General features: G+C 37.6%; 1 protein-coding gene across 2 annotated transcripts; it reads left to right on the top strand.

Annotated features, from left to right (window-relative positions):
- The first annotated feature begins 8 nt into the window (after positions 1-8).
- On the top strand, positions 9-26,738 carry zzz3 (zinc finger, ZZ-type containing 3). Of its 2 annotated transcripts, XM_055058242.1 has the most exons (12): positions 9-108; positions 7,261-9,841; positions 14,163-14,301; positions 15,408-15,561; positions 15,645-15,757; positions 17,232-17,303; positions 19,235-19,336; positions 19,566-19,661; positions 21,853-22,002; positions 23,468-23,602; positions 24,599-24,699; positions 25,413-26,738. In XM_055058242.1, exons 2-12 carry the CDS (start codon positions 7,326-7,328, stop codon positions 25,555-25,557), a joined length of 3,723 nt encoding a protein of 1,240 aa, XP_054914217.1. In that variant the 5' UTR covers positions 9-108; positions 7,261-7,325; the 3' UTR covers positions 25,558-26,738. The 2 variants fall into 2 exon arrangements, with proteins under 2 accessions (XP_054914217.1, XP_054914216.1); XM_055058241.1 differs by lacking the exon at positions 9-108 and having other exon boundaries at positions 15,414-15,561.
- Positions 26,739-27,971: the final 1,233 nt, after the last annotated feature.

Here is a 27,971-nt window from a genome sequence, read left to right as displayed (position 1 = left end):
TAAGTGTTGCTTTTTTAACCAGAGCGGCTGAGTCGGCTCACACACACCCCAGACTAGTTGGCTGGACTGAAAACATGGCTGCGACCGAGGCAAATTTAAGGAAGTGAGGTATGTGTAATTCTTCAGCTTCAAAAGCCTTTAAGGAGCAGACCTCCCGCGGGGCGCTTGTATTTGAAAAAGAAAAATGTGAAAACTTGAATTCAGTCGCACACTGGATAAGTCGTGCGGCCCTAATTTGTGGCTGCACCTTAATTACATCGGCAAAGTTGTGCGCGGAACAATCAGCTAGCTGCGGCTAGCCTTAGCGGCTAACTGCTACTTGAGCCTGAACGCAGCAGCTGAATTATTAAAACACACCGTTGAGTATAATCATATTTATCTGAATGTCGATGTAGCAAATATCTGAAGCAGCTATTATTAATTTTATTAGGCCAGCGACAACTAAAACAGACCCTCCCATACTCAAAGTATCTGGAGATAAAGCTAAGCTAACGTTAGCCAACTCGGCTAACTAGTCGATCATAACAGACAGATTCGAGTTTATTTATCCGCCGACTGACATGGAAAGGGTGTAACTTTATTTCTTATTTCTCTTGTGCATTTTTGGTGTAAGCGTCTTTGGGCAAAATGTGTCATTTTTAACTCGCGCTGGGCGCTAACGGTAAGTTTGCTACGTTTAGCCCGCTAAGCGACATGCTATAGATTAAGTGTGCTCTCCCTGGAAGTTGGACGGCGCTAACGTTTCAGGGGGACCAGTCTTCTGGTTTGGCGTTAATGTCAGGTTGTATTTTTAATATTCCGACTTTTACCCGCTTGCAGACTTTCTGTTAACGGGTCACACGTGTTTTGCGGCCACGCCGTCTAGTTTTTCTGGTTTTAACTGCATCCCCACGTCTCCCAACTTTTATCGGCATCTGATTAGCTGGGATGTTGGGGATTTGAGCGATTCTCATCGGTACGTATGGCAGCTCCATTTCGCGGATTTCTCGTTGCCAGCAGGCCTTTTGGGAAGTATTGGAAGTTCAGGTCAGCAACAGAGGGACACACTAGCTAAAACAAATTACAGTCTGCAAAACTCAAGGGCGCTTTCCATCAGTTTCTGTTTATAAAACTGTATTAGTTCACTTAAATGAGAACAGCGTTTATTCCCCCCGCCCCCCAAAATATGCCATACTTTAAAACCAAATCTGTCATACTGGTAATGCAATCAGATCAACACGTGTTACCACAACTGACAGCCAAACAAGCGCTTTATAGAGGAACAGGAAGTATGTTTAATACAACCGCACGTGTCCTAGCTTGGTAACAATTTAATTTCGCTTTGACACTTCAAATTTTAGTTTAAACTAACCTCATCTGGCGTGAAGTGGATCATTTACAGCAAGGTTGGGTTTATTAGTTATACATTTGCGTTTTGTGTTTATTCTGTAAGGCGTTAGTCATCATTTATTACCACAAAGAGCATTCAAAAACTTTATTGTTCTGAAAGGGAAATTAAATGTTGTTTTGTGGCTCTGTGTTGGAAGGATCTCCTGTAGCAGTCTGTATTACAGTAGATATGAAGAAGCCTCTGACCAAAGGTTATGTTGCAAAGCAGTTTTGTGAAGAGGATTTTTATGGTTGTCCAATTTACTTGATTTTTCAGAAGAATCCTTCTTGATTCCCCCAGTCCAGGTTGTTTAGCAGTTTCATCTTATCCATCTTGAAGAAATAATCATATTTACTTATAAAATAACAGTTGCACCAGCAGTTTGAGGAAGAACAATTATGAATTTGAGGTTGGAGAAAGTTTGTTTTATTAATCTTTATACCATTCAAAATCATAAATATACAATTAGAGAAGTGTAGAGGGGAAATTTAAATAAATGTTATTAAAAGTAAATCATGTGGAGTATAAATAAGATGTTTTTTTCTGCAATATGACTAATTTTTTTACTTTGTTTCCTAATTATTGTCCTAATGGAATTTTTTTCTGTAGTAGGTTGTAAAAGACTTACCAATAAGTGTAATATTATGACCTCCTAGTTAATATTGTGTTGCTCTTTCTTTGTTGTCAAGTTGTGGACTCTATTAGACCCCCTGATGTGCTCTGGTATCTGTCACCAAAATCTTTGCAAAATATCCTTTTAGTCCTGTGAATTGTGAGGTGGAGCCTCTGTGGATTAGCCTTCTTTGTGCAGAACATCCCACAGATGCTAGATTTAATTTGAGATCTGGCTGAATGCAGAGGCCTGGTCAATCCTTGATATTTGTTGTTGTTCTCCTCAATCCAGTCTCGAGCTCTTTTGCTTTTGCTAAGTGCAAACTTAGTTCAGGTTGCTTAAATCTTTAATTTCCCTTTGGGATTAGTAAAGTATTTTTGAAGTGAATTGAATTATCCTACTGAAAGTCCCTCCAGCCATCAGGGAAACTATTATACTTGGCTTTGAGCATGCTGTTGCATTGTCATCTTCAGAGGTCAACATGTTCACCCTGATTGGTTTGTAGCAAACTGTGATGAATTCTTTGACATAGCTGCCAAAAGGTGCGTTCACACCAGCGTTGTTTGGTTCACTTTAATTCTAGTTTTCCTAGCAGTTCATTTGTGGAAGTGTGAATGCTAATTGAACTTTGATATGGACAGCCAATATGCAGTCTGCATAAAAACCTCGGTCTCAGTTCAGTTTAAGTGAACTGAGATGCTGTTTGAATACATATGTGAACGCCAAGTGGACCGGAGACCGTTCCAAAAGGAGAGGGGGGGACCATAGCACAGGGCATTCTGGGTAACTGCAACAGGCTAGTCTGGGAGAAATAACTCATGGCCTGTTACCAAAGAAAAACAATTCTACACCATTTTTGTTTGCATTTTGTGAAGGAAGTTGTCCTGATATCTTCTTCAGAGAGTTTTGAGTTGTTTCTTTCAGTGGTTCTTGGTGCAGCGCCACCACAGGCAAGGAGGGGAACAGGTTTTTCAAAGTGTTTAAGTTGTTTGCAGTGTAAAAATGTAATAAATGTTACTATTGGTCCCAAATTGAAACAAGTCTACTCAACTATCAGATGTGAAAACATCCTAAACCACTTCCACCTGTCAGTAATTATATGTTAAGATATGACTGTATATATTATTGTTACAATTTTGTAAATGTTTCATTTTCCATGCAGTTCTCCAGCTCAAAATTTTTTTATTTTCAGTTTAAGATTGTTCTTCTGAAAAACTTATCAATCCCTAAAGTCTGCAGCCACACTGTGCAAGCCACTTGCTCTCCTGATTTTCCGACTTTCCGGTCATTACATCTCTGTAAGGCATACTTGACATTAGATTGCACAAGCGCTCAGGTCAGGCAGCCAAATCCACAATGAAATGATAACTTTGCTCTGGGGAGACTTGCATCACATATCCCACTGACAACTGGTTGCACTGTTAAACAAATGTATTAACAACAAAATATTCATCAAGACAAAGAAATGAGAGGAAATGCTCCACATAGTTACTCAATTAAACTGTAATGATTTTGATGAAATGATTAGTTTTCTCCTTCTTTGGTGCTCGTCAAATGAAGTCACTTAATTGGTTTTGTGGTGTCGAGTCTAAGGGTGAACCTTCTGTCTGGCTTCCTTTATGCATGGATGAATCACATTAGCTTTGTCAGCTGGACTCTTTAGTGGAGTGTGAGTAATACGTGCATATGGTAATTCTGGGTCCAGGCCGCTTCTGTATTTACTTGTTGGAGTAATATTAAATGCCTCTAGATTTGTTACTGGAATATTGTAGAAGGAAAAACCTGCTTAAAGTAGAGACAGAAAGCGGTTTTAAATACATTTGTTTTGACAGAGCATGCCCTTCAGATTGATGGATTGAGATGTAATGTAAATGAGCACCGCAGCTCAACGGCCAGTTTATCAAATATGAATTATTTCTCTGTGGACTGAAAGAATGCCTGTACCGTCTCTAGAAGGACGCCCAGTGAGATCATCTCTCTGTAAAAGTCACTTCAGTACGACCTTTACAGGGTAAGGTTTTTTTTTCTTGTCCCCTTTTGTTAAATTTATTAGATGGAGCCTGATCTGCAACATATTGCATTCTGTGTCTCTGACTGTGAATCCTTTAGGAAAAACAGTTGTGTGAAACAACAGAGTGGGGTTTTATATATATATATAACTGTAAACATCTCTCATTAATTACCCATTTGCATGCACAAAGCCAATTTGATTACAGATTACATCCTGAATAATAATGCAAGACTTTCTGTTTGTGTATGTATTGTGTAGTTTGGTTTAGATGAATACTTCAAAGCCTTTTAATTGTGAAGTCTGACATTTTAATAATTTCGTTATGAAAGCTACCATGTTGTTTTTGTTTTTCTCCCAATCTTCCTTTTGAGCTTTTAGTTTGATATTTGATGTTAGACGTAGGCTCTGTCTTACAAAAAAAAGCACAAGAACGAAATTCACAACTATTCTGAGACACATTTGCTTGTTAATTTGTATTTCTGTTCACATTATGAAGCAGTTTCTTGGCTTTCGCACCCTTACATTGTTCCCAGCAGGATATTGAAGCAAGACTGGGAGTGACCATTCAAGGGCTCTGCTTTTACTTGAGTTGTGTCAGGAAATTCATTGTCATGCTTTGTGTACTTTTTATTTTTGGGTACTCTGAAAGGTTATGTAAAGCTGTTTGGCCCCTCTGGCAGCAGAGATCAACAGCCTTATGGCCAACCAAAGTCTACAGTGTTATCTTGTCTGAGTATGAAGGAATCATAGTTTGGCATTCCTGACAGATATATCAGTCTACTTATAAACCAAGTCTATATTACACAAGATAAGCAGTAATCTCAGCATGGCGTGTGGGAATGAATATATATATATATTTGCTATCATGTTTTTATCTCCCTGAAAGAAATAGGAGGTGACCAATGAAAGGAAGCTTTGAGGCATTAGTCTACTGAGCTGGATGAAAACATTAGATATGACTGGGGCTGCACAATACTTGGAAAACAAGCAATATGTTCTGTAATAACTAGCTGTAATGTCTTGTAATAAATAAAATAAGAAAACTGTATTAATGTATTTTTATTTTGGGGTTTGTAGTAAATATAGAGCTCAGATAATAAGTAGTAAATCTATTCAGCGCCTGGAAACTGATTAAATTCAAGGTTTCCAGCTCTACAAGATTTTATTAAAAATATTTGGTTAAAATCTTATGCATTTAGCATTGAAATAAGTTAGTTTTGTGCTGCATTAAGCAACTGTCAACAATTAAATTTCAGGCATAGAGAGTCTGAAAGTATGATAATAATTCGCAAATATTTATTTCATCAGTTATCAAGCTTTATCAGAACCAGATTTCTCTGCAGAACTTAAATTAAGCCTATAAGGTCTAATCTTGGTCTCCCACATTTTTTTGAATGTACAGTGGTGTAAAGAAAAATGTATTCTGCACAATAAAAAAATGCTCAAAAAGCACTTCAACATGGGTTTCTTCAGGAGGTCCATTTCACAAAGAAGTGTGATTTTTATCACTAAGCTCTGCAGATGAATTGCATTTAATTATATTTTGAAATGAATTATTTATTCATGCTCTGATAGAGCCATTAGTGGTGAAAATAATATAGGTAGCAATCATGACAATGCATTAAGTGTTAAGCAGTTTGGAATTTATTATTCTTACAACAAAATTTAAATTCTTTATCGTAATAAAGGAGGATCAATGCCTTTCACCACTTTGGGGTTTCTTACTCAGTCTGGCTTTTGAGTCAAAGCAATGATTTTAGAAATAAGAAAATGACTACAGATTAAAAATTAGTTTTTATGTACTTATATTTTGTAAATTCAGAATTTAATCATTGTACAATATTCCTGTGCATGTTAAGACAACTCCCCAGGTTTCAGTTTTATTTACTTAATTCTAGGGTCATTGTACAATTATCTGTGGAATTTCTTTTTTCAGAACCACATTATTAATTTCATTTCTGAATTCTAAACAGGATTTTTATTGACTTGGTTTGGAAAATATAGTTTAGTTTCCCACCATTGGGAAAAATAGAGGCAGACTGACAGGTCAGTAGGTGTTGTCAAATTGTTAAATGTTTGATTCTGCTCAAGTGTGGTTTTAAATTTCACTAAAGCTTCACTAATCCTGACAGTTGCACGTGTATTTTGTAATTTGCTAGGCGCTGTAATTAAACAACTAGTATTTTTTAAGTTTTGGTTGTCACTTGCTCATTACTAGCACCTATTTTCCACATTTTCTCCTGTTTTAATACCTTTTGGGACTCTCCTTAACTTATTCCAGTTGGTTGAATAAAATTTCAATAAAAGTTTTATTCAACATGCATCAAGGCAGAAGTCCAATGACAATTGCAGGATGCCGACAAGGACTGCAATCAGATTGGTGACAAAATGTAACAGTGAACTTACATTTTCATTCAGGATTTTTCTCTTCCTCTAGGAAGAGTTTATTAGTGCATCTGTGTAAATTACACTTCTCCATCAAACAAACAAAATTCCCAATATATATTTATAGAAATCTATAGAAATTGGTGTACTTGAATCTCTGACCTGCATCAATTTGTTCACTCAAACTACACTGGACTTTCCATGAATGTCTCTTAATTTTCACCTCAGGAGTTTCTCCTGTCTAGGCTCCATTACTTTTTATAGCAATGTCTCTATTAATCTGTCTACATTTTGCTGAGTTCCAAGTTTTTCCTGGTAGCTGATCGCTCTCCTAGTCGAAACAATCCTGCAAACACATACTGCAACTAAAAACACATTTATTGTTCTACAGAAGCAGCGCCGTAAAAAAAAAAAAAATTATGGCACTGGTAGCCTTTATTCAACAGTACTTTGACAGAAAGGATGACAGAGAGAGAACGGGAAGACATGCGGTATATGGCCTGTATATGGTGCACTTGTTCTACCACTGCCAGACTTGGCATTGTCACACTTTGTAATTTCAATCACTTTGTAAATATTTATTTTTCAACACAGTGCATAGAATGTGCTTAATTAAATAAAAGTGTGCAGGGTTTCTTAACTACTTACACTTGTTAAGATGTTATTGTTAGTAGACTCAATACTGCTTGGCAACTCAAGAACTACTTGTACTAATACATAGAAACAGATTATGAAGCTCACATTTGAGGTCTACTAGGCAAAGTTGCATAATTACAACATATATAGTGCTTTGTGACTCAGACTTTACAGAGACAAGGTTGCAGTGTTTTATTACCAGTACATCTTACTTATGACAACAATGCATTGGTTTGTGTCTTTCAGATGCCCACATTCTGTTGCAGAGGAGAGTGCACCAGGATGAGGAGACTGTAGGCACCCGCCGTAGTATGGCCGCGTCCCGTTCTTCGCGTGTCACAAGATCATCAGTGGGGCTCAATGGATTGGATGAGAAGTTTTGTGGTCGAACCCTCAGAAACCGCAGCATCGCCCAGCCAGAGGAGACCTCAGTATCTCCACAACCTCGGGCACGCTCCCCCAAAAAGAAGCAGGAGTCCAAGCAGGATGCCAATAAGGACAACAGGCAGGAGTCCAAGCATGATGCCAGAAAAGAGTCAAGGCACGATAACAGTAAGGACTCCAAACAAGAATCAAAGCAGGATTCTAGTAAAGACTCCAAGCAGGAGTCAAGTCAGCATGCCAATAAGGTTTCCAAGCAAGAGTCAAAGCCTGATACCAGCAAGGTCTCAAAGCAAGAGGCCAAGCAAGATACTAGTAAGAACTCCAAGCAAGAGTCAAAGCAGGATACTAGTAAGAACTCCAAGCAAGAGTCAAAGCAGGATACTAGTAAGAACTCCAAGCAAGAGTCAAAGCAGGATACTAGTAAGAACTCCAAGCAAGAGTCAAAGCAGGATACAAGTAAGGACCCCAGACAGGAGTCAAAGCAGAATAACAGTAAGGAGTCCAAGCAAGAGTCCAAGAAGGATACAAATAAGGACTCTACACAAGAATCAAAACAAAAGAATAGCAAGGACTCTAAGCAAAACTCCAAGCAGAACACAAGTAAGGATTCCATTAAGGAGTCGGAGCAGGACATTGTCAAGGAGTGGGAGCAGGACATTGTTAAGGAGTCGGAGCAGGACGCCGTCAAAGAGTCGGAGCAGGACGCCGTCAAGGAGTCGGGGCAGGACGCCGTCAAGGAGTCGGGGCAGGACGCCGTCAAGGAGTCGGAGCAGGACGCCGTCAAGGAGTCGGAGCATGACGTCCTCAAGGAGTTGGAGCAGGACGCCCTCAAGGAGTCGGAGCAGGACGCCCTCAAGGAGTCGGAGCAGGACGCCCTCGAGTCGGAGCAGGACGCCCTCAAGGAGTCGAAGCAGGACGCCGTCAAAGAGTCAAGGCTGGAGTCGAATGACAATAAAGAAGACAACAAGCAGGACACTGGTGAGAAACTTAATAAAGACTTTGAGACGGAGTCAAAGCATGCTGCTAAACATGACACAGAACCACAGGAAACCTCCTTGCAAGAAAGCCAGCAACTGGACATGTTGCAGAGAAACATAGCTGACTCCAGTATTCCTGCAGGTGATGAGGATCATTCGACCGTCTCTAGGAAGCGGGGCATGACCCATTTGGAAAAAGACCTTAAACAAGAGAAATCCGAGAACTGTGACACAGGGAAAGAGTGGCGGAATACCTCGCCTCCAATCAAAAGGGCCAAGCAGTGCTCTCTCTCTGGAGAGTTTCTGGGACACGAAGAGGACCAAGGGTTTCTGAATCCCCAAAGTCAAGTTTCTGTCTTAGAGCCTTGCAAGGACTTAATTTGTGAAGACTTACCCAGCCACAACTCTTGTAATGCACCTCCTGCCTCCTCTATCCTCAGTGAGCAGGAAGGTGAGGTAATTGGGCGACAGGTGAAGGAAGATCATTGCATGGATTGTGATGGGCCAGTTTTGCCACAAAATTCCCATAAGGCCTCTAATGGACTCAGAGAAACTGATGCAGAGAAAACAAGCACAGTCACTGAACATCCCAGTGCAACCCCCACCTCTACCACCAGCTTTCCTTCTCTGCTAAATGGGAGCCAAATGGAGGCTCCCTCATCCCCTGACTCCTCTGTGCCTTTTAGAAACTCTGTACCTGGGCAAATGGAGGTCTCTGGCTCAGGAGAATCACCAGCCTCATCTGCACTAACATTTATGGGTGCTGTAGAAGATCCTGTTCCTGAGTTGATAATGGCCAAAGAGCAGGAGGTGGAGGAGGTGGAAGTCGATGTGGTGGGTGACCCCTTGGGTCTGGCTCACGAGGAGCAGGTGACTGTGACCGAGGGCGATACAAACGGCCGGTCACCATCTCCAGTACAGGAACCTGCTGCCTCCACTTTGTTCTCTACTGCGAACGTAAACTGTAGTTCAGTCAACAACAGCAACTCAGGAGAAACTATGCCCACGCCCACAACACCCCAATCCCCCACAGAACCAGAGTGCAACCCTTCAATGTCCAGCATGACCCCTTCTTTCACAGAGCTCAACGAACACAGATATACCCTGCGGACTTCACCTAGGAGAGTTGTGTCTGGTGGGAAAACATCTCCCTCCAAACCCAGCTCTCCTATAACAGACAATGGTCCCTTTAGGGAAGAAGGGGAGGTGGAGGACGACTGTCCAATGTTAGAGGAACCTTCTTGCTCAGACTCAGTTGGCCTCTCCATTGAGGAGCCAGGTTCTGTGAATCCTAGTTGTAGAGTAGGTGAGAAGGACAGTGACTTTATGGAGGACAAGGAGGCAGAAAATGGCAAGGAGCTAACACGAAGCGAGGCAGTTGAAGAAGAAGAGGAGGAGGAGGAAGAGGAGGAACCAGACGTGTATTACTTTGAGTCAGACCACCTGGCTCTTAAACACAACAAAGAGTATGTGAGAGCTCTCAAGGGATATTGGATAATAATACTTTAGTTCGTTTGACCTTATTTCATAAAGTAAAAACAGTCTCATGTTTAAATGTTACATGTGGTAAATATGCATAAAATACAGTATGTGGTTTTAGTTTAATGTGTAGTTAATAGATCTTAATATCACTCAATTGTTAAATATTGTGACGACTATATCAGTTACTTTCCTACATTTTCCTCACTCCTTTTTTGTTTTTTTTGTTTTTTTACTGAGCTATAAAATCTTGTCCATTAAGCCGAGATTATAAATAGTAAGATCTGTGACTCTTGGACATAAAGCTTGGCACACAGATAAATATTACAGTAACTTCTTTTACTTTGGGCCAAATCGCCCAATATGTTGCTGCAGCAAAATTGCATCAGATAAAGCCAGCAGAGACATATCAGTCCATTAGTGAATGAACACAGTTATGGCTGTTCATGTGCTTATTATTATTATTAGAGGAGCAGAAGGAAATAGTAATGGCAGTCAATCTACACCATTTTCCTCCAACACCAGATTTTATTTCTATTTAACAGTGAAAGATCAACACATTTTGTAGCTATATTAATGCAAAGTAAGGTGGTGCCGTTGATAGTAAGTAAATTAATGTGTGTTAATGCAGTTCAGAGGTCTGGTGTGAATTCACACCTGTATGTAGTGACGTCAGTATGCAATTGGGTCACAAAGTGACAGGGGTTCCTATGCAGTAGTGCCATCAAAGTCACTAAACAGACCTTACAGTAAAGTGTAGTATCTCCAAATAAAGCCCAGATTCGATATGACATCAACTTTTTCTTCAGGATTCTGTAAATGGTTTGAAATATGGGGACGGTTCAAAAACATACATACTATTGAGACTGCACATCTTGTCAAGAGATGGATCAATAGAAAAAAACATTTTTGATAGTTCCAGTTTAGATTAATACAATCTTTAAAAAAAAAATACTGAACTGCAGATGCATACAGAAGTAGAACGAACATATTATGGGGATTTCAGCCATTGGAGGTCTGTTCACTCCTAGATCTTCTGCTTGGCCCTTTTTGGATTGTTTATTGTTGCTGTTGAGTCCTCCAAGTTATGGAGTTAAGTCTTTCAAATGGAAAAACACACTGTCTTGTAGAGCTAGGGGAACAATTAGGGAAAAATGTAAATATTGTCCAAACAAAGCTTGGTGTCTGAAGAAATCTGTACTTTCCAAAGTAAATTTGGTTTGGAATTGCAAAAATGCGGGAAAAACATTTTCATTAAATCTTCTACGCATCAAATTAATTTGTTATCCCACTGATAAAATCTCTTAATTTTAGTTGCTTTTCTGTCATCAGCATCTTGGTGATTTTAAAATCTATTTCAAGGATAGACTCATTTTGTGAGTCTATCCTTGTAGAGGTAATTACTGGTTGTTCTGCCCAAACTTGGCATCCATAGTTAGCAAGAGCTGGCAATAATCACTGATTAATTTCATCCCAGTCTTTAGAAACATGTCAATTCAGCCACGTTAGAGGTGTGGAGTATCTGAAATCAAGACTTTAGCTGAACCAACCCCAAACTTGTTTTTTTTTTAGTTATTCACAAGGTCTTGCTACTGTTCTTTAGATTATTGTCCTGTACTGATGGCTGGATGCTCTGCAGGATTTTCATTCCCAATCCCATCATTTATAACAAGTCGTCCAGCCCCAGACCATCACATTACCACCACCATTAATGACTCTCAGTACAAATAATGTTCGATTTAGTCCTGGTCAGAATATTTCCCCTGGACTCTTTGGGATCACCAAAACGTTTTGATGATCATCATCCTCCATGAGGTTTTAGCCACTTGGAGCTCATTTTTCCCTCTCTTTCTTTCTGATTCTTGAATTATGAGCTCTGGTCTGAACTGAGGCATGCGAGTCCTGCAGAGATTTAAATGTTATTCTGGGTTGTTTTGTGAACTTCTGACTGAAAGGTCGACTTTATCTTGGAGTAATTTTGATTGATCTCCTGGGAAGGTTCACCACCGCTGCATGTTTTCCCTAGTTGTTTTTTTTTTTTCTGCTGGCTTTCCAAAGTTTTAGAAACCTTTCCAAACCAAACTGACAGATGTTGACTTTTCTTACCGTTTCTTGGACAATGTGTTGCTTTATGAAATCTTTTAGTCATCAAAGATATTCTTTGTAAGCTATTTATTATATCTGCAGGTCAGGTAATAATTGGGGTGGGGATTTGGGGCTGGTAATTCATGATTTATCAAGGGAGATAATTACTTTTTTCCTCAAGCCCTGGTTGTTTTGAATAGCTTTTTTTTGTTGATAAGTGAAATTATTGTTTGAAAACAGCTTTTTGGATTTTTTAGGATTATCTTCGTCCAATATTAACATTTGTTTGATGATTTGAAACATTCAAATGTGAAAAAAGTTGACTTGCAAATCATTCTTGTCTAAATCTGGTATCTTTTGACATAATTAAGAAAACAAAACCAAGTTTTGATGGCTAACAGCTCTGATTCATGAAGTCCGTTTTGTCACTTACATTAGTAAATGTTAGCGATTTTAAAAGCAGTTATGGGATTTCAGTGCTCTTTGTAATTTGATCACGCTTTAGTGTCATGGCAATGTTTGCCTTTGCTGAATGAGGAGGATTTTTAAAGCTTGGATCGATGAGGCCTGGAGTCATTTTTGATGCAGGCATGATGTGGCATTTTTAGAGCTGCTGATTAAACAGAAATATCAGATTGTAATTTGTTCCCTGACAGAACATCCCATATTTATATCCGCTTTGCCATCATTTGCCGTCTTCAAATTAGTGATTAAACGTTAAAATGGAAACATTCACGTCCAGGCCAGTTTTTAATCATGTGGCCTTGTTTGTTGTCAGACCTCAGGCCCAGTAGGTGGCAATAAAACACCAGACTTGTCCCTGGATGTTTGGATGAACTCCAGAGGGCTAAAAAGCACAACCAAGTCTTCCTGCTTTTCCAAAAACAGCTTCACACACTGCAAAAACATCTTATCTAGTATTTCTGGTCTACTTTTGAGTGCAAATATCTTAACATCTTGAAATAAGACAAACTAACTTAGAAGTAACTTTTCAGCAAGAAATATGTTTTAAGTCAGTAATTGATTAAAATTGATTAAAAAGTACTAGTTTCACTGGCAGATCATATAACTTTATCAATATTAGGGACACATCTATTGAAATAAGCTCCTGTGTCTTTCTGAAAAGTTACTTGTCAGTTTTGTCTTATTTCATGTCTAGTCGGATATTTACATGAGAAACTAGACTAAAAATACTTTATAAGATTTTGTGTTTTTGTCCAGTGTGAAAGCATGAATAATTCACTTAGTGGAAATTAAAAATTAAGCATATTTGAAGAAATACTTGGTAAGATTTTGTGTTTTTGGCAGTGGATCGAAATCATGCACTCAACAAAACAAGTTTGCATTCTTCCTTCTGTTTTAATCAGAATTACTTTCCAGTAGCCCTGTCGCAATAAATAAATTAATTGCATGATAAATTAAAACAAGTTTCATAATTTCCATTTGCACCATCAAAAGTTGTGCTCTTCTTTGTCTTTTTTACAAAAACTGGATGATAAACATCTTAAGTCTGCTGTTTTGGTCTCAACTCGACCTTTTTTTGAGGGACAATTATGTTCACAAACATTTTATTTGTTGTTTATTTTAAGGAATTAAATGTCTTCCAGGCCCAGTGTTAAATGTTTGTTAGAATTTAAAGTTTATTGACCTTTGATTGTGTATTCTTGTTATGCCATTATTACCATTGTATTACTTGAAAATAGTCTCAAAACAACGACATTACCATTTGTTATGATAACTTCTGGTGTTATCCAGTAACAGATCACGACAGACCTACTCTCCAGCACATAAAGGTTGCTGTGCTTTAAGCCTGCTTGGCTTAGACTACATAAATGTGTCCTTTTGCACTGATTTGTTGCGTTCAGTGAGGTCGATGCTCTCTGGCCATTTGATCTCCTACATTAGCTTATAGCTTTGTGCAGTAGGAAGCCTTTGGATCTGCGCCAGTCCGTGATGCTTCAGTTTGCAGTTGTTCAGTTACTCCAGAGGCTGTGAGGAGAAAGGTCAAACATGCAGTTCTGATGGCAAGAACGATTGTGCAATTTACAGAAGCAGCACCTAGAAAGAAAATTTAACATTGACATTCAATGTATTCCTTGTAGATAAGTAGAAAATGGCTGCATTTGAGACATCTTCAAGGTTCTCTCTTGATGCAGACGTCCGGTTAAATAATGTAATCAGTCCTGACATTCCTCGGTCTAACCTTGTTTCCCTCTCCTCCAGTTATCAGCGGCTGCTGCAGACCATCGTAGTACTGGAGGCGCAGCGAGCTCAGGCCATTCTGGACCTGGAGACGTTGGCACGTCAGCAGAGGGAGGCTCTCTCTGAACCCATCAGCTTTGTGGAGCAGCTGCAGAAACAGGTGAACAAAACACAGAGCCCTCTGCAGTATTGATACGACACGGACCACAAATATATTCGCTTTTCATCTTGGATTTTGTTGGACTCAAACCAGTGCACGATTTTGGAGGAAAATGACAATCATAATGTGAAAGCTCAGCATGCATTTCTTCTCAAATCTGGACTTTGTAGAAGAGAAACTGTTGACAGGAAGCCATAAGATGCTCATTTTGTCACAAGCCATTTAGGGAAACCCACAAACACACGGAAGAAGTTGCTCTCAGCTTCCTCTGTTGTTTCTTTCTTCCTTTCAATGACATTTTTTAAAATAAAATTGACACCGGCAGCAATTATTTAAGTAAAAGAAAAATATGTAATGTATGCATGTTGGAGAACCAGAAAAATGTGGTTCACTGTTTTTGTCCTGTTCTGCCAAAGATGAAGCCTATTTTTAATTAAAAGCTGCAACTAAAAATCATTTTAGTTATTCATTATTTTGATAATAAACCCTATTAATTTAGAGAAAAATGGTCACATTTTGCAGATTTTTCACTTAACCTTTAAAGCCTGTTTTATACAACACTAGAAATGCATTAAATATGCAACTAACAAACTAATTTAAATCCTTTTTAAAAAACGAGAATGAACATTTTATTGTCTAAAATGCAATTATATACCATTCCTTTGGCGTAAACTTGATCATTTGTAGCATCTGCAGCTAATAAACTCTTCTAATGTGTGAAAAGCTCAGCACTTTTTGGTTGACAGCACTAGCAGGGTTGATCTGTTGATGATTTTACAGATTAACCACTTAATGATTTGATAGCAAAAGGTGTTAAATAGGAGATTTTTTATTCTCCCAGAATTTGAACCAGTTGTTCTGGGGAGAACATATTTACAGACAAATGTGGGTATTTTTTAAATCTTAAATACAAAATGTCTATATTTTAGATCCAGTTTTGTCTTAATTTCTCGTCTGAAACTTCTACCGACTCTTGTCTATTTCGGTTAACAATTAATCGATTACTGAATTAGTTGACGATTATTTCAATTCATCATGGCTAATCTGATGAGTCGCTTTGGCCCCTATTTTAATTGTTTAACTTAATCAGTGGTTTTCTTTTTGAGTCTCAGGCGAATTTGGGTCTGCCGTGTCCTCAGCGGGTCGTCCAGCTCCCGGACATCGCCTGGGAGCAGTACACCTCCGGTCTGGGGGAGTTCGAGAGAGAGTTCTGCGACAAGAAACGGAAAACCCGGCAGCTGAAGTTAATCTTTGACAAAGGCAAGTCTGAAGTTAGGATTTGTTTAGCTAATTGTTCTATTTTTAGAAATGGACGTTGATTTGATTCTTTTTGTTTACTACAGGTTTGCCTCTTAGACCAAAAAGTCCTGTTGAACCCAAGAAAGAAGGTGAATCGTCAGCTGTGTACTCCTCTCTTCCCACCAGTGACGCCCCTGAGAACGGCAGGCAAACACAGGTAGAGTCCCACAGTCTGTGGAAATACGAAGGCTGATGTCGGAGTTTCCAGGTCCGGATAAATACCGAAAAGCAAAATAAGAGAACTGCAAAATATTAGTACTTTGAGATTTTATTCCCAATCCTGTTGTCTAAATGGAAATTCTTTGTTTCTGTTCTTCCTCCTTCTTGTCTTCTCTTTCTTCTGTTCTTGTGTTTTTCTTTCTGTCCTTGTCCTTTTTTGTCCTTCCTTGTTTACTACCTTTGTGACCTTCCTTTCTTTCTTCCTTATGCATTTTCTTTTTCTGCTCTTTCTTTCATTCTTTTTGTCCTTTCAGTAATCGCTTTTCTTTATTCCTTTCTTTAAATTGGTTCTTTCATCTTTTCTTTGTTCTTTTTTTAACCTTTTCTTTCTTTGCACTTTCTTTTTTTTTTCTTTTGTGCTTACTTGTCTTTCATCCTTTTCTACTTTCTCATCCTGTCTTACTTTGGTTCTTTCTTTCTTGCATCCTTCCTTCCATCTTTCCCTTTTGCATTTATTTGTGTCATTGTCTTTTTACTTTCCTTTCTGTATTTTTTTCTCATTTAATACGCTCTTTGGGTTTTCTCTTTTTTCCTTCGTTGTGTCCTTCATTCCTTCCCTCTCTCCTATTTTCCCTCATTTATCTTCCCACGTTCTTGTTTTTGCAGGTCCTGTATATAAACCCTGAACATTGTAAAAATGTCTGGCCATAAAATCTCAGTAGTTTATATTTTAAAATGAACACAAATCACTGAAAACTCAGAGACGTTTACTCTGAAAGAGTAAACCAGGAGTATTTACAGATCCATATGTTTGATTCATCAATGGACTTTTTAATGTTGAATTCGTCCATCGCTGCTGTCTGTTCATCATTAGCACAGATGCAGCGGCAGCAGTTTCTAAATCTGGCTGATGAGTCACTCCTCTCCCACTAGTTGTCTCACAGATCAGCTGGTTTTTACCTTTTTACACCTCCTCCAACCTCTTCCCTTTCAGTCTTACTGCTTTGCTCAGTTAAGTGTTAAAAAATCACAAAGTATCTCTGAAAACAAGCCTCTTCTCTCCTCTTTTCATGTGTGTGTATTCACTCTCCCACAACCACATCAGCATTCAGGTTTTACGTTTTAATTTGATTGTTTGGATTAGAAAGGTGCAGAGCATCCTGCTCTGAGCTGACAACTGCTGCTTTTTTTGTTTACTTTGTGCCGACACATTTGCTTTCTCCCGGCTGACATTCTCTGCATAGTGAAAGGATTTTGTTTGTCAGTCAAAAGGATCTGCTGCTTTTTTTTCCGCACACTCCCAGCGACACGTTTCAAGCCATGTCTGACAGCCAGCCTTTCTCTGTCAAGCTGAAGGATTCATATTGCCTGGCAGTTTGCATGTTGAGATCCTTTCAAGATGTCGGCGGTGATGTGCTTTATTTTTGTCTTGTCAGTCTCTTAACATGCCTGTCGCTGTGTGTTGTTGGCAGATGATCAGGGGGAGGATTTGTCACCCAAATAAGCCGGACACGTTTAATCAGCTGTGGACGGTGGAAGAGCAGGTTGGTAGCAGGAGTTAAACACAAATCTGTACATTTATTGTTTTCATTCTTCATGGGATTCACTCAGTAATTTGTTTATATTTAGTGCCTTCTTGAATCCCAGGTCATACGGGTTTTTAATATTCATGAAGGTGTTTGGAAAGTGCTTGAGTTCTGTATAAAATCCTTGAAAGTGCTTGATCAGGTTTGTAATAAAAGCAGAATACAAAGTTAGATTAAAAGCCTACATTTGGAAAGCGTTATTTATATTTGAAACCAGATGTTTTCATACACCTAATAAAAAGATTCACATATCTATTTTTCTCCCTTTCTGAAGTTAAATCAGACTAAACTTTTCTTGTTTTAGGTTAGATGCAATAACCTAAAATGTGTTATTTTACAGATGTTTTTGTAACTTTCTTTGTATATTGTTTTAAAACATTTAATTTGTGCAGGAACGTCATTTACCTTAACATGATTTGTTTGGATTGCTTTAGTGTAATGAATGTTATTACATTTAAATATCTTACTGCACATAAAAAGGACAAAACTAACTTTCAAGTAACTTTTCAGCAAGAAATAGGAGCTTGTTTTAAGTATATAATTCTTGAATATAAACAAAAAAATTGTATCACTTATTACATATCTTGTAAGTGACAAAAATTTACTTTTTTTTAATTAATTGAATAAAATCATTAGCAGATCAGCCATACATTGAATTGATGTTCAGTCAAGCAGAATTGCCTGCAGATGTTTTAGTTAAAATAGATTGTAATACAAACATTTTTAAATCACGTCCTACTTTATAATTATGCTGTGCTTTGGTCCATCACATAAAATCCTTATGAAGAGCATTGAAGCCTGTGGTAAAAATGTGGAAAAAATGTAAAAAAAAAAAAGTTCAAAAGCTATTGCCACTTTTGCATGCATACTTTTTGGTATATTTGGCTTTTTTATTATAAGACAGAACTAAACCCAAAAACAAAGCCTGATCCATAAAACCAGCAGAAAAATGCAGGACATATTCCAGCTGCTCTTACTTTGTCTGAACAGAATAAAGACAGAGAGACGTGTTGTCATGATGGAGGAATAAAGTCTAAGTCTAGCTGTGCAGAACAGGCACCACCCAAATATGTTAAGTGCTTTCACACTGTGGGAACCTTTTTATAGCTCTTTAAATTATTTCTATGCACAGCAGGAGCTGCCGCCTACACTTCTTATAGGATGTTTGCTTTCCACCCTCGCTTCACCTTGGAATGTAATTGGAACAAAAACTTGCACATGGTAATCAGTCTGGACAATAAAAATTCACTCAAAAGAATCAAACTGAACAGCAAAACCACAGGGTACAAAAAAGTCCCCAGAAAAACAAAACAAAAAAAGAAACATTAGATGATTTATTTTCCCCATTTTGTCTTAATCTTTGTTAAATAAAATCTCTGATGTGTTTCTGATTAATTTTTACTTCGATTTAAATAACTTTGTAAATTCAACGCAAACCAGATCAAGTTTCTATCTTGTTTCATAAAACCTTCTATTTTCCAGGTGATGATAATGATTTGAAAGATTATTGTAGTTTCATCTGGGGGTGGGAGAAAAAAAAATCATCATTTTCATTGCATCAAGATGCGAACATTCATAATTCTGACCCAAATAACCCCATTAACATAAATCACTTGGAAAAGATTCATGCTTTATGCATGATGTGTGAAGTTGGAAGAAAATCTTTTGAAACAAGAGTTGCTATATAACAGTTTTCAACGTGGAAATAACAAAGCTGATATATCCTCCAATCATAAACCGCAAAAAAAGATGAGGATGTGTGTGTCAGTGTTACATCAATCGCTTTAGAGTCGCACCTCGTCTTTCTGAATTATAATTTAATCAATTTGCCAAGTGCCTAAGTATTCCCAGCTCCAGATTTATCTGAACGTTTTGTTTTGTTTTCATAGAAAAAACTGGAGCAGCTTCTTGTTAAGTTCCCGCCTGAAGAAGTGGAGTCCAAAAGGTGGCAGAAGATCGCTGATGAGCTCGGCAATCGAACGGCCAAACAGGTGACGCTACATTAGAAAGCAGAAAAACACCAAAACAATTGCAAAACCGTTAACTCCCTTACTTCTGGTAGCATTTGTGTTTTTTTATCTTTGCTTGTTCAATGGAAAACAAGTCCTAGGGTGAAACTTGTTGAGAGGTGAAGCTGCTGATGCCTGCAGGTGTTGGAACTCGGTTACTTCCTCTGCTGGAAGGGATTAATGAATCAGTTTTCCTCCTGAAACATCGCAGGTTGCCAGCAGGGTTCAAAAGTATTTCATCAAACTGACAAAAGCTGGTATCCCTGTGCCTGGAAGAACCCCCAACCTCTGCATGTACACTAAAAAGGTAACTGCCACTCATCTGCCAAACCCTTCAACTATATAATGTAACACTAACACTCAAATAAAAGCTAAGACATTTATTCAGTTGTACTGGCTGGGAGCCCAACTCTTTGTTTTCTAAGTGTTTTTCCCCCTCCTTTTTTCATTTGCTTTTAATTTGTTTCCTCTTTTTATCCAAGTAAGCACATTTTTGCTGTCTTCCTTTGCTATAAATGTTATAACAATGTGGGAAGACTGAATCCTTCTCAGCTCAGGGCGCAATTTTAATGTTTTTGGGAACAAGATCAGTAAAACTTAATCGATCTTTGTCCAAAAAATCTTTTTTATTATCCTAACTTATAATTATGTCTGTAAAAAGGAAAAACAAAGCAGAAAACTGTAAAACTAAACTGAGTAGGAGATAATAAACATGTTTGTTCAGCATTTAACTTTGTTTTTTTTTTTTACTTTTTCACACTAGAAAGATTTTCTCAGTCTGATTTCTCTTTATTTTGGACTTTGTGTTGTGGTAATTTTAAACATATTTTATAAAAACATTTCTTAAAGTAAGTCATGCAATAAATACAGAGGATGCATTTAATTGTTATATTTAGCTGAATGGAAACCCTCTTGATCTTTGACAGGCTTTTTCTGAGAGTTAATTTATAATCGGTTCAATCTGCTGTGGAGGAAAATCCCTGGCCATTAACGGAGGTCCGACTTTGAATTAACCTGAGGAAATACAGCAACTAATCAAATCAAAGATAATCCATTTTCCACTTTGTGCTCACGACTAAATAACCAATTAGGTAAACATTTGTGATTTGCCATAAACTATAATGTAAATACCAGATATCTTTATTTCAGTGCATCCTTAGAAATGGAGTAACATTTTCTGCACAGAGAAAAGCAAAATTTTCAACCCTCAATGAATTCAAGCCCCAGACCTCCGTGAAGCACAGTGGTGTAAGCATCATGATATGGGATGTCTGTCATTTGATGAAGATGGGCCTATTTGTCACATGAAGGGGATTATAGATCAGTTTAAAAAGGAAAATCCCTTGAAATGTCTGTTTTGAATAGATTTAAAAACCCAAATACTCCTGAAAATGAGCCGTTTTGTTTTCCGCAACAAACAAAACTTGTTGGGTTTATTTAAAATATTTAGTTTCTGATGAAGAACAAAGAAATGCACCGGAGTAATGAAATATAATCTAATTGTCTTGGACTTCTCAAAGGTGCATAAAGCTGGCCGACTTGATGAGGCTGTTAATTTTTTTAAATTTATACAGTAACTGTTGAAATTTAAGACGTTTTTAATCTTATTTTGTTTTGAAATACAGCATGGAGTGTTCTCAGTGCATTTGTCTGCATGCTAACTAAATCTGTTGCAAGAATTTGCTTCACTCACTTTTTGTAAACACACCGGTTACCTTAAGCACAAGTCTATAACAAATATAAATATGTAAGTTTTAGCTTAAACGTTATAGATATTAAAGGGTTTTCTTAGAACTTTGTATTTGGATACCAGAGCCATTTTTTCCCCTCTTGACGCTGTTATAAACTTTCAACATTTAAAATGTAAACCTTGGTTTGTAGAACCTTTGACTGGCAATATGCAGTGTTAGTCTGATTAAACTAAATTTAACTAAATGGAAAAAAAAAATAATATTTGTTTATCTATGTATAAAATTGTAAAATAAAATATCTTTCACTTAGGTCTGTATAATATTGTAATTTCCAGATTGTTTTGTATAACAGCTTGTTTTCTTTGCTCAAAGGGAAGAATTATATAAAATTAACATTCTGTCCGGGTTTCTACTGCTTCTAAAAATTAACTGTTTAATAAAAAAAACACCACCCAGCTGTTTTTGGCATTAATGTTTTTTGTGTCTTGAAAAAAAAATTTAATGACAAAAAAACTTCCAGAATTAATGCACCGTTGCCTAGCAACCCGAGCTGAATTCCAGAACATTTGCTCAGCTGATTTCAAATTCAAAAAAACTTTAATCATCCCAAAGGGAAATTAAATTCAATTACATTAAATTGCTCATCGTCCACAAACCACTTGCCGAATAGACTGCGTTTTAATTTTACTGTCCCCTCATTTTGACACATCGCTATCGATCCACGTCAAAAGAAAAACAAAGCGAGCGCGTTTGGCTGAGGCTCAGAAAGCCTCCCTTTGTTTGTAACCGCCTCTGGTTTCCCTGCAGGCCTCCAGCAAGAGACAGCACCACCTGAACAAGCATCTGTACCGGCCGTCCACCTTCCTGACCTCCTACGAGCCTCCGGTCTACATGGAGGATGAGGACGAGCGCGCGGCGTTTTACCACAGCGTGCAGGACCCTTCTGCTGACGAGTCGGTCAGTCAGAACAACTTTTTACCGACTTAAATTATTGAACAGTTATTTGAAAGTTAGTTTTATTTTATTGCCTGTATTTGCATCAAAACTAGTAAATAATGCGAGGTAAGTTTTTGTGCTTTTTGCAGTGCACACACTTCAATTTTAGTTTAAAAATTGATGTATGTAGATTGGCGTATACCACCATATGGCAGGAAAAATAAAAAATAAGCAATAAAAATAAGTAATATAGGTACTCCAATTAATTACGTCTATGCTATTTACTAGTATTTAAATTAATATTTCATAATGAATCAAATTGTGACCCAAAGAATCAAAATTCTCTAACATTATTTGAGTGAAACTAATTAAATAGCTTTAAATTTCATCTACAAACACACTTTGATCTTTTCTATTTTCTCAAGAAGTTCATATTTTATTTTTTAAAGTGTTAAAAATATTTCCAGGAAAAGGGTAAAAAAGTCCGTTTCCATGCTTTTGGAGCCCTGGAGCCTTTCTTTTTCTTGCAGATCAATTTTAAAAATTGCATCAGTTTTTTTCCACTTCCTTATTCTTTCTCCACTTTGACACCATTGCAATCAGCAAAACGTTCGGTTCTTTCTCGTTTTACCTCCAATCACGGCTCTTTTGCTGTTGAAAATAACTGAGAGCAGGGCAGGGAAGCTGAGCCGCCTCTGTGTTTCTCCTCTGTTTGAACTACATGGCTCCTGATGCTCGATGTTATCAAAGCTGTGACATTTCCTCAGGCCCTTTGATGGCTCTAACCTTTAAGTAAAACTGGGTCCCCAGTTTTCTCCCATCTCCATGTTAAAGGAGGGAATAATTTCATATTAAAGGCAGATATGGTGGCAGCAGAGGTATGCAAAGAATAATAATAAAGATTGGATTTAGTCTACAACACAGTATTAGTATAAAAAAAACATTAAACTGCAAGAGCAAAGTCAAAATATTGTGAGAAAAAGTCAGAAAAGAAGTCAAAATACTACCAGAATAAAGACATAAAATTACCTGAAAAAAAGTTGTAATATTATGAGAATAAATTCGTAATATTACAAGAAAAATGTTGAACTGCTTTGTTCCTAAAATGTTCTTTATAAATACATTACCTTAATTTAGTCTTATAATTTCCAAATAAAACAAAAAGCTGTTGTCCGATGCTCGTAGTTTCCTGATGCTTATTCAGGCCAAAGCATCTCATTGTAAACGTTTTCTTTGTTTACCTTTGGCTCAAGGACAATCTGTGCTTGGCGCAGCTCTGCTGCCTTAACAATAAAAATATCTGCTCCTATTTATGTTGCTCATGTTCAGCAAAAATCAGAGCCATCAATACTTGCTGTAGAAAAAAACGAGGAGAACGTGACCATCACATTGCGGTTTCTGTGTCACCTGGAGATGTTTTGCGTGCTTTACCAGCTCTGACTCCACCCGGCTCATGTTTTTGTTTTGTTTCCGTCAACAATCTCAGGACGAGGAGAGCGTTCCTGTGGAGCTGAGGAGCCTGCAAGAGTACAAAGAGCTTTTACAGCTGAAGAGGTTGAAAAAACAGAAACTCCAGGAGATTCGAAAGGATAACGCCGGGGTGCAGCACATGGGTTACAAGGTGACGCATTTCTGCACACACAACAACTTCCTGCTGCATGCTGCACAGCGTGCCGCCACTGCCTGGCACTCTTCCACACTTTAAACACAAACCTGTGAGTTTTGTTAGGATCTTTTGTAATAAACCTACAGAAATTTTTAAGGCAGATGTTGAAAACCTCCCAAAAATATGTGCACTTGCTGCAGATCAATAGGAGAAAAAAGTCCAGATTATATTTTTATGAGACATTTTCAAGCATAAATTCTGCAGCAGGGCAGAATATTCAGCTTAGTGACAGCTGCAGTTAAAAGTAGTAGTTCTTTCTGAAACATATGTGAGGTAATGCAGAGGAAACATGCAACATCCAAAACTTTTAATCATAAATTTTGGCCTCTTGAACGCCTTTGCTTTGCGACTGATATAAAATGAACTCTTATAATGTTTATAACTTAGTTTAACTTTAAAATGTTGCTCTATGTGCAGAGTTTTTAAGGCAGAATGATATAAATAATGCAAAATGAGGAGCAGCTAACTCGATAATTAACAAAATAGGCAGACGACGACAAATACACAGCATTTGATTTGCATTGGGAGGAAAACTGGTGCATTATGCAGCCAATCACTTAATAAACTACTGATTATGGACTAATAAAAAAACTCAACAGAAAATGGCTGCTTTTCAAAATTATTTTAATTGTTAATGGGAAACAGAAGGGAGACTTTTCCACACCTATTAGAAATTAACACACTTAAAAATATCGTGTTGAATCAACTCCAGTTTACATTAAGAACTGTAAATGGAAATTTAAAGAACTGGTTCTTTATTTTTAAATAAATGTATCTTTTTATTAGTTTTATACATTGAAACAACATATTTAAGATGGAGGATTTTTGGGTTTAGATAAAGTGGGGAGAAGGAAACAAATGTTTGTGAGTGACACGTTAGGGGGAATTTTGTGAAACTGTGGTTGAATCCGCCCTGATGTTTTTGCATCTGTTTTGTCTCGTGCTGCGCAGTGCGACGTGTGCGGCATGGAGCCCATCCAGGGGGTCCGTTGGCACTGTCAGGACTGTCCTCCAGAAAACTCGGTCGATTTCTGCTCCAACTGCTCAGACTGGTGAGAACCTTTCCAGCTAAATGTACCTCAGAGAGTTCATTTTTACATCAACGAGGCAATTCAAAGTGCTTTACATCATAAAAACCCAACAATATGAAGTCATAAAAAGACAGCACATGGTCAGCAATTTAGAAAACGTTACATTTTTGTGTATCAGATTAACTACAGAGTTACAAGAAAAGCTTAAAAAACTGAGTTAAGAAAATACATCCATATTTTTGAAGAGGGACTATAAGCAAACTGAAAGGAAATTTAAAAAAGAAAATTTTTCGTCATCAAACGGTTTTGTTTCTTAAAAAGAAATTGAACAGTTGCAAATGCAAATTTCATAATAATCGGTCAAATAGTCCAAATATTTAAAGAGCACTCACCCTAAGTTTAGCATTTCATTTTCTGAAAACTATGGAAATGTGACTGCATTGTGTAAAAGGCTTAATATTGATCAATATCAATTTATTCTGTGGCATTTATATTTTTTATTTAAGTTTAACTCTTTTTTTCCCAGATAATTAGTTTTGTATTTCATATTTCTAAATTTATATTATTTCTGTTATTTTTGTTTGGTATTTTTATTTAATTTATTTCACCTTAATTTTTTATATTTCTGTATTATTTGTATTAAATGCACCACTGCTTCAAAGATCCTGCAAGAATACAACCCGTATTTGTTGTAGGTGTGAATTAGATTCATAGTATCATATTTTGTCTTCCAGCTTATTCAAGACAGAGACCCATAAACCCGACCACCACTTGGAAGCGGTCTATCAACCAGACACCTTTCTGGACAGAGACTACTGCCTGCCGCAGAGCGCAGGCTACAACTACCTGGACCCTAATTACTTCCCCGCCAACAGATGACAGAGTCCCAGGCGCCGCTAACTCCAAGTTGTCTCTCTCTCTCTCTCTCTCGCCACACGTCCTGCAGGCCACTCTGTGCATGGCTCCATCCTGTAAGCCCAAGATTACCGCTGAGCCCGGGCGGCGGGGTTAGAGTTAGACCAGACCTCGGCTCTGATGCTGGTTTCCCAGCAACGTCTCAGCCGGGTTATTCAGAAACTGTATTTTTAAAAAAACAAACAAACAAAAGCGAGAAGGCACACGACATTCCTGAGCTCCTCCCCTGACGTTTCCAGTTTTCTCCTCCATGCTGCTTTCAAACTGGAAAATCGAGTGATTGGTCTGGCGAAGCGCCACCTAGTGGAGACACTTGTGGGTTGTTTTTGTGTGCATGTGGTTTCCCCAAGAATGGAGAATACTTTAAAAAACAAAGAAAAGAAAAAAAGGTCAAAAACTTGGAGCAATTCTGCAGACCTCTGTGTTTCCCAACACAAACACACACACCTTCATCCGTTTCCTTTTGCTCTCTTCACTAAAACTAACTAGGAAACACTACAACACGAAGAGTGACTTCATTATTTTCCATTGAAGGCAGGCGAATGATGTTGAAAACCACACAAAGCTGTGTTTTATTTTTCTTTTGCCTTCTCCTCTCTCATCGTGTGCCGTTGTTGATCATGTTGAGTGTTCAAGTATATGGTGAAAAGTGAAAAGTAGCCACCGCTAGTTGCTGTGTGCCATTAAAAAAATAAAAACAGACAAAAAAGACTTTTTTTTTTTTCCTTTATCTTTTTATTTTCTTCCTCTTGCGCTTCGGGAAGATGGAGAAACCCTGAAAGCTGACCACATTTTCTCCATCACCCTGTTATCAAATCCCATCGTTAAGCCTCTAGATCTCTTAATTTCACCACCCACTTTAAAAGGTCCATTTAAAAAGATTGTATTTTTATTAATCTATTTAAAACATGAATAATTGAGGTAGTGGTTGGTGCCTCTGCGACCCACAGAGTTTTATATACATAGATTTTGTTGTGCTTGAGTAGACGCCATTTTGTATGGTTTTTTTGTCTTCTTTCCCTCACCACCTTTCCCCATGCTTCAGTATCTGTGTATAACAGTCTGTTCTTATGTAAAAAAAAATTAATAATAATGTAAAAAAAATGCTAGAGGAGAACTGTGGAAATAAAAGTATGTGGAAAATGCTTATGTCTGTGGCTTTTATTTGATCATTTGATTGACAGAAAACAACGACGGAGCCTTAGGATCATGCTAAGAAAATAAAATGAAATTACGAGAAAAAATGATGATACAAAAAGAAAGACGTAAAACTACTAGAATAAAGTTGTAAAATGAGAATAAAGTAATGTTTTATGACTTTATTACTCCATTATAATAAATATTTAATTGTTCAGTAAATATTTTAAAAATAAAACAAAAAATGCTCTGTTCTTAATTAGTTATAATATTTATTACTAACTGTGTAATGGGTAATATGAATAATATTCACACATTATTCATCTCAGACATATTGGGGAAATTAAATTTAATCCTACACACCTAATTAAAAGCCTGTAGCGATATTAAAAACTGAAGAAACCAAGGGCTATGTGGCGCAATGGATAGCGCATTGGAGTTCTAGACAAGAAGAAGTTACTCAAAGATTATGTGTTTGAGTCCCACCAGAGTCGTAGCATAATCCATTTCTCAAATACAATAAAGCGCTTACCTGTTAAAAAACTTTTTCCAAGAAATACAATTTATTCTACCAACCTAAAAAAAGTCCAGCAGTATTCTCTGGAGGTTGCAAAGGCTCTGTGGCACAATGGATAGCGCATCGGACTTCTAGACAAAAAGAAGCGATTGAAAGGTTGTGGGTTCGAGTCCCACCAGAGTCATAGCATTATGCATTTCTCATACAAAATCCTCACCTGTCAAAACATTTTAAAAATCCAATTTATTCTACAACCTAAAAAAAGTCCAGCGGTATTCTTGCACCCAAGGCTCTGTGGTGCAATGGATAGCGCATTGGACTCTAGAAAGAAAGTAATTCAAAGGTTGTGGGTTTGAGTCCCACCAGAGTCGTAGCATATTGCATTTCTCATACAAATTCCTCACCTGTTAAACATTTTCAAAAATCCAATTTATTCTACAACCTAAAAAAAGTTAGCGGTATTACTGAAGCCATAGGCTCTGTGGCGCAATGGATAGCGCATTGGACTCTAAAAGAAAGTATTCAAAGGTTGTGGGTTCGAGTCCCACCAGTCGTCACATATTGCATTTCTCATACAAACTTACCTGTCAAAACATTTTCAAAAATTTAATTTATTCTATCAACCTAAAAAAGTCCAGCGGTATTCTTACCATTGCCAAGGCTCTGTGGCGCAATGGATAGCGCATTGGACTCTAACAAGAAGTAATTCAAAGGTTGTGGGTTC

Source organism: Poeciliopsis prolifica, unplaced genomic scaffold (assembly GCF_027474105.1).
Source record: "Poeciliopsis prolifica strain line A6 unplaced genomic scaffold, Auburn_PproV2 SCAFFOLD050, whole genome shotgun sequence".
Lineage (NCBI taxonomy): Eukaryota > Metazoa > Chordata > Actinopteri > Cyprinodontiformes > Poeciliidae > Poeciliopsis > Poeciliopsis prolifica.
This window is presented reverse-complemented; position numbering and strand designations above follow the sequence as displayed.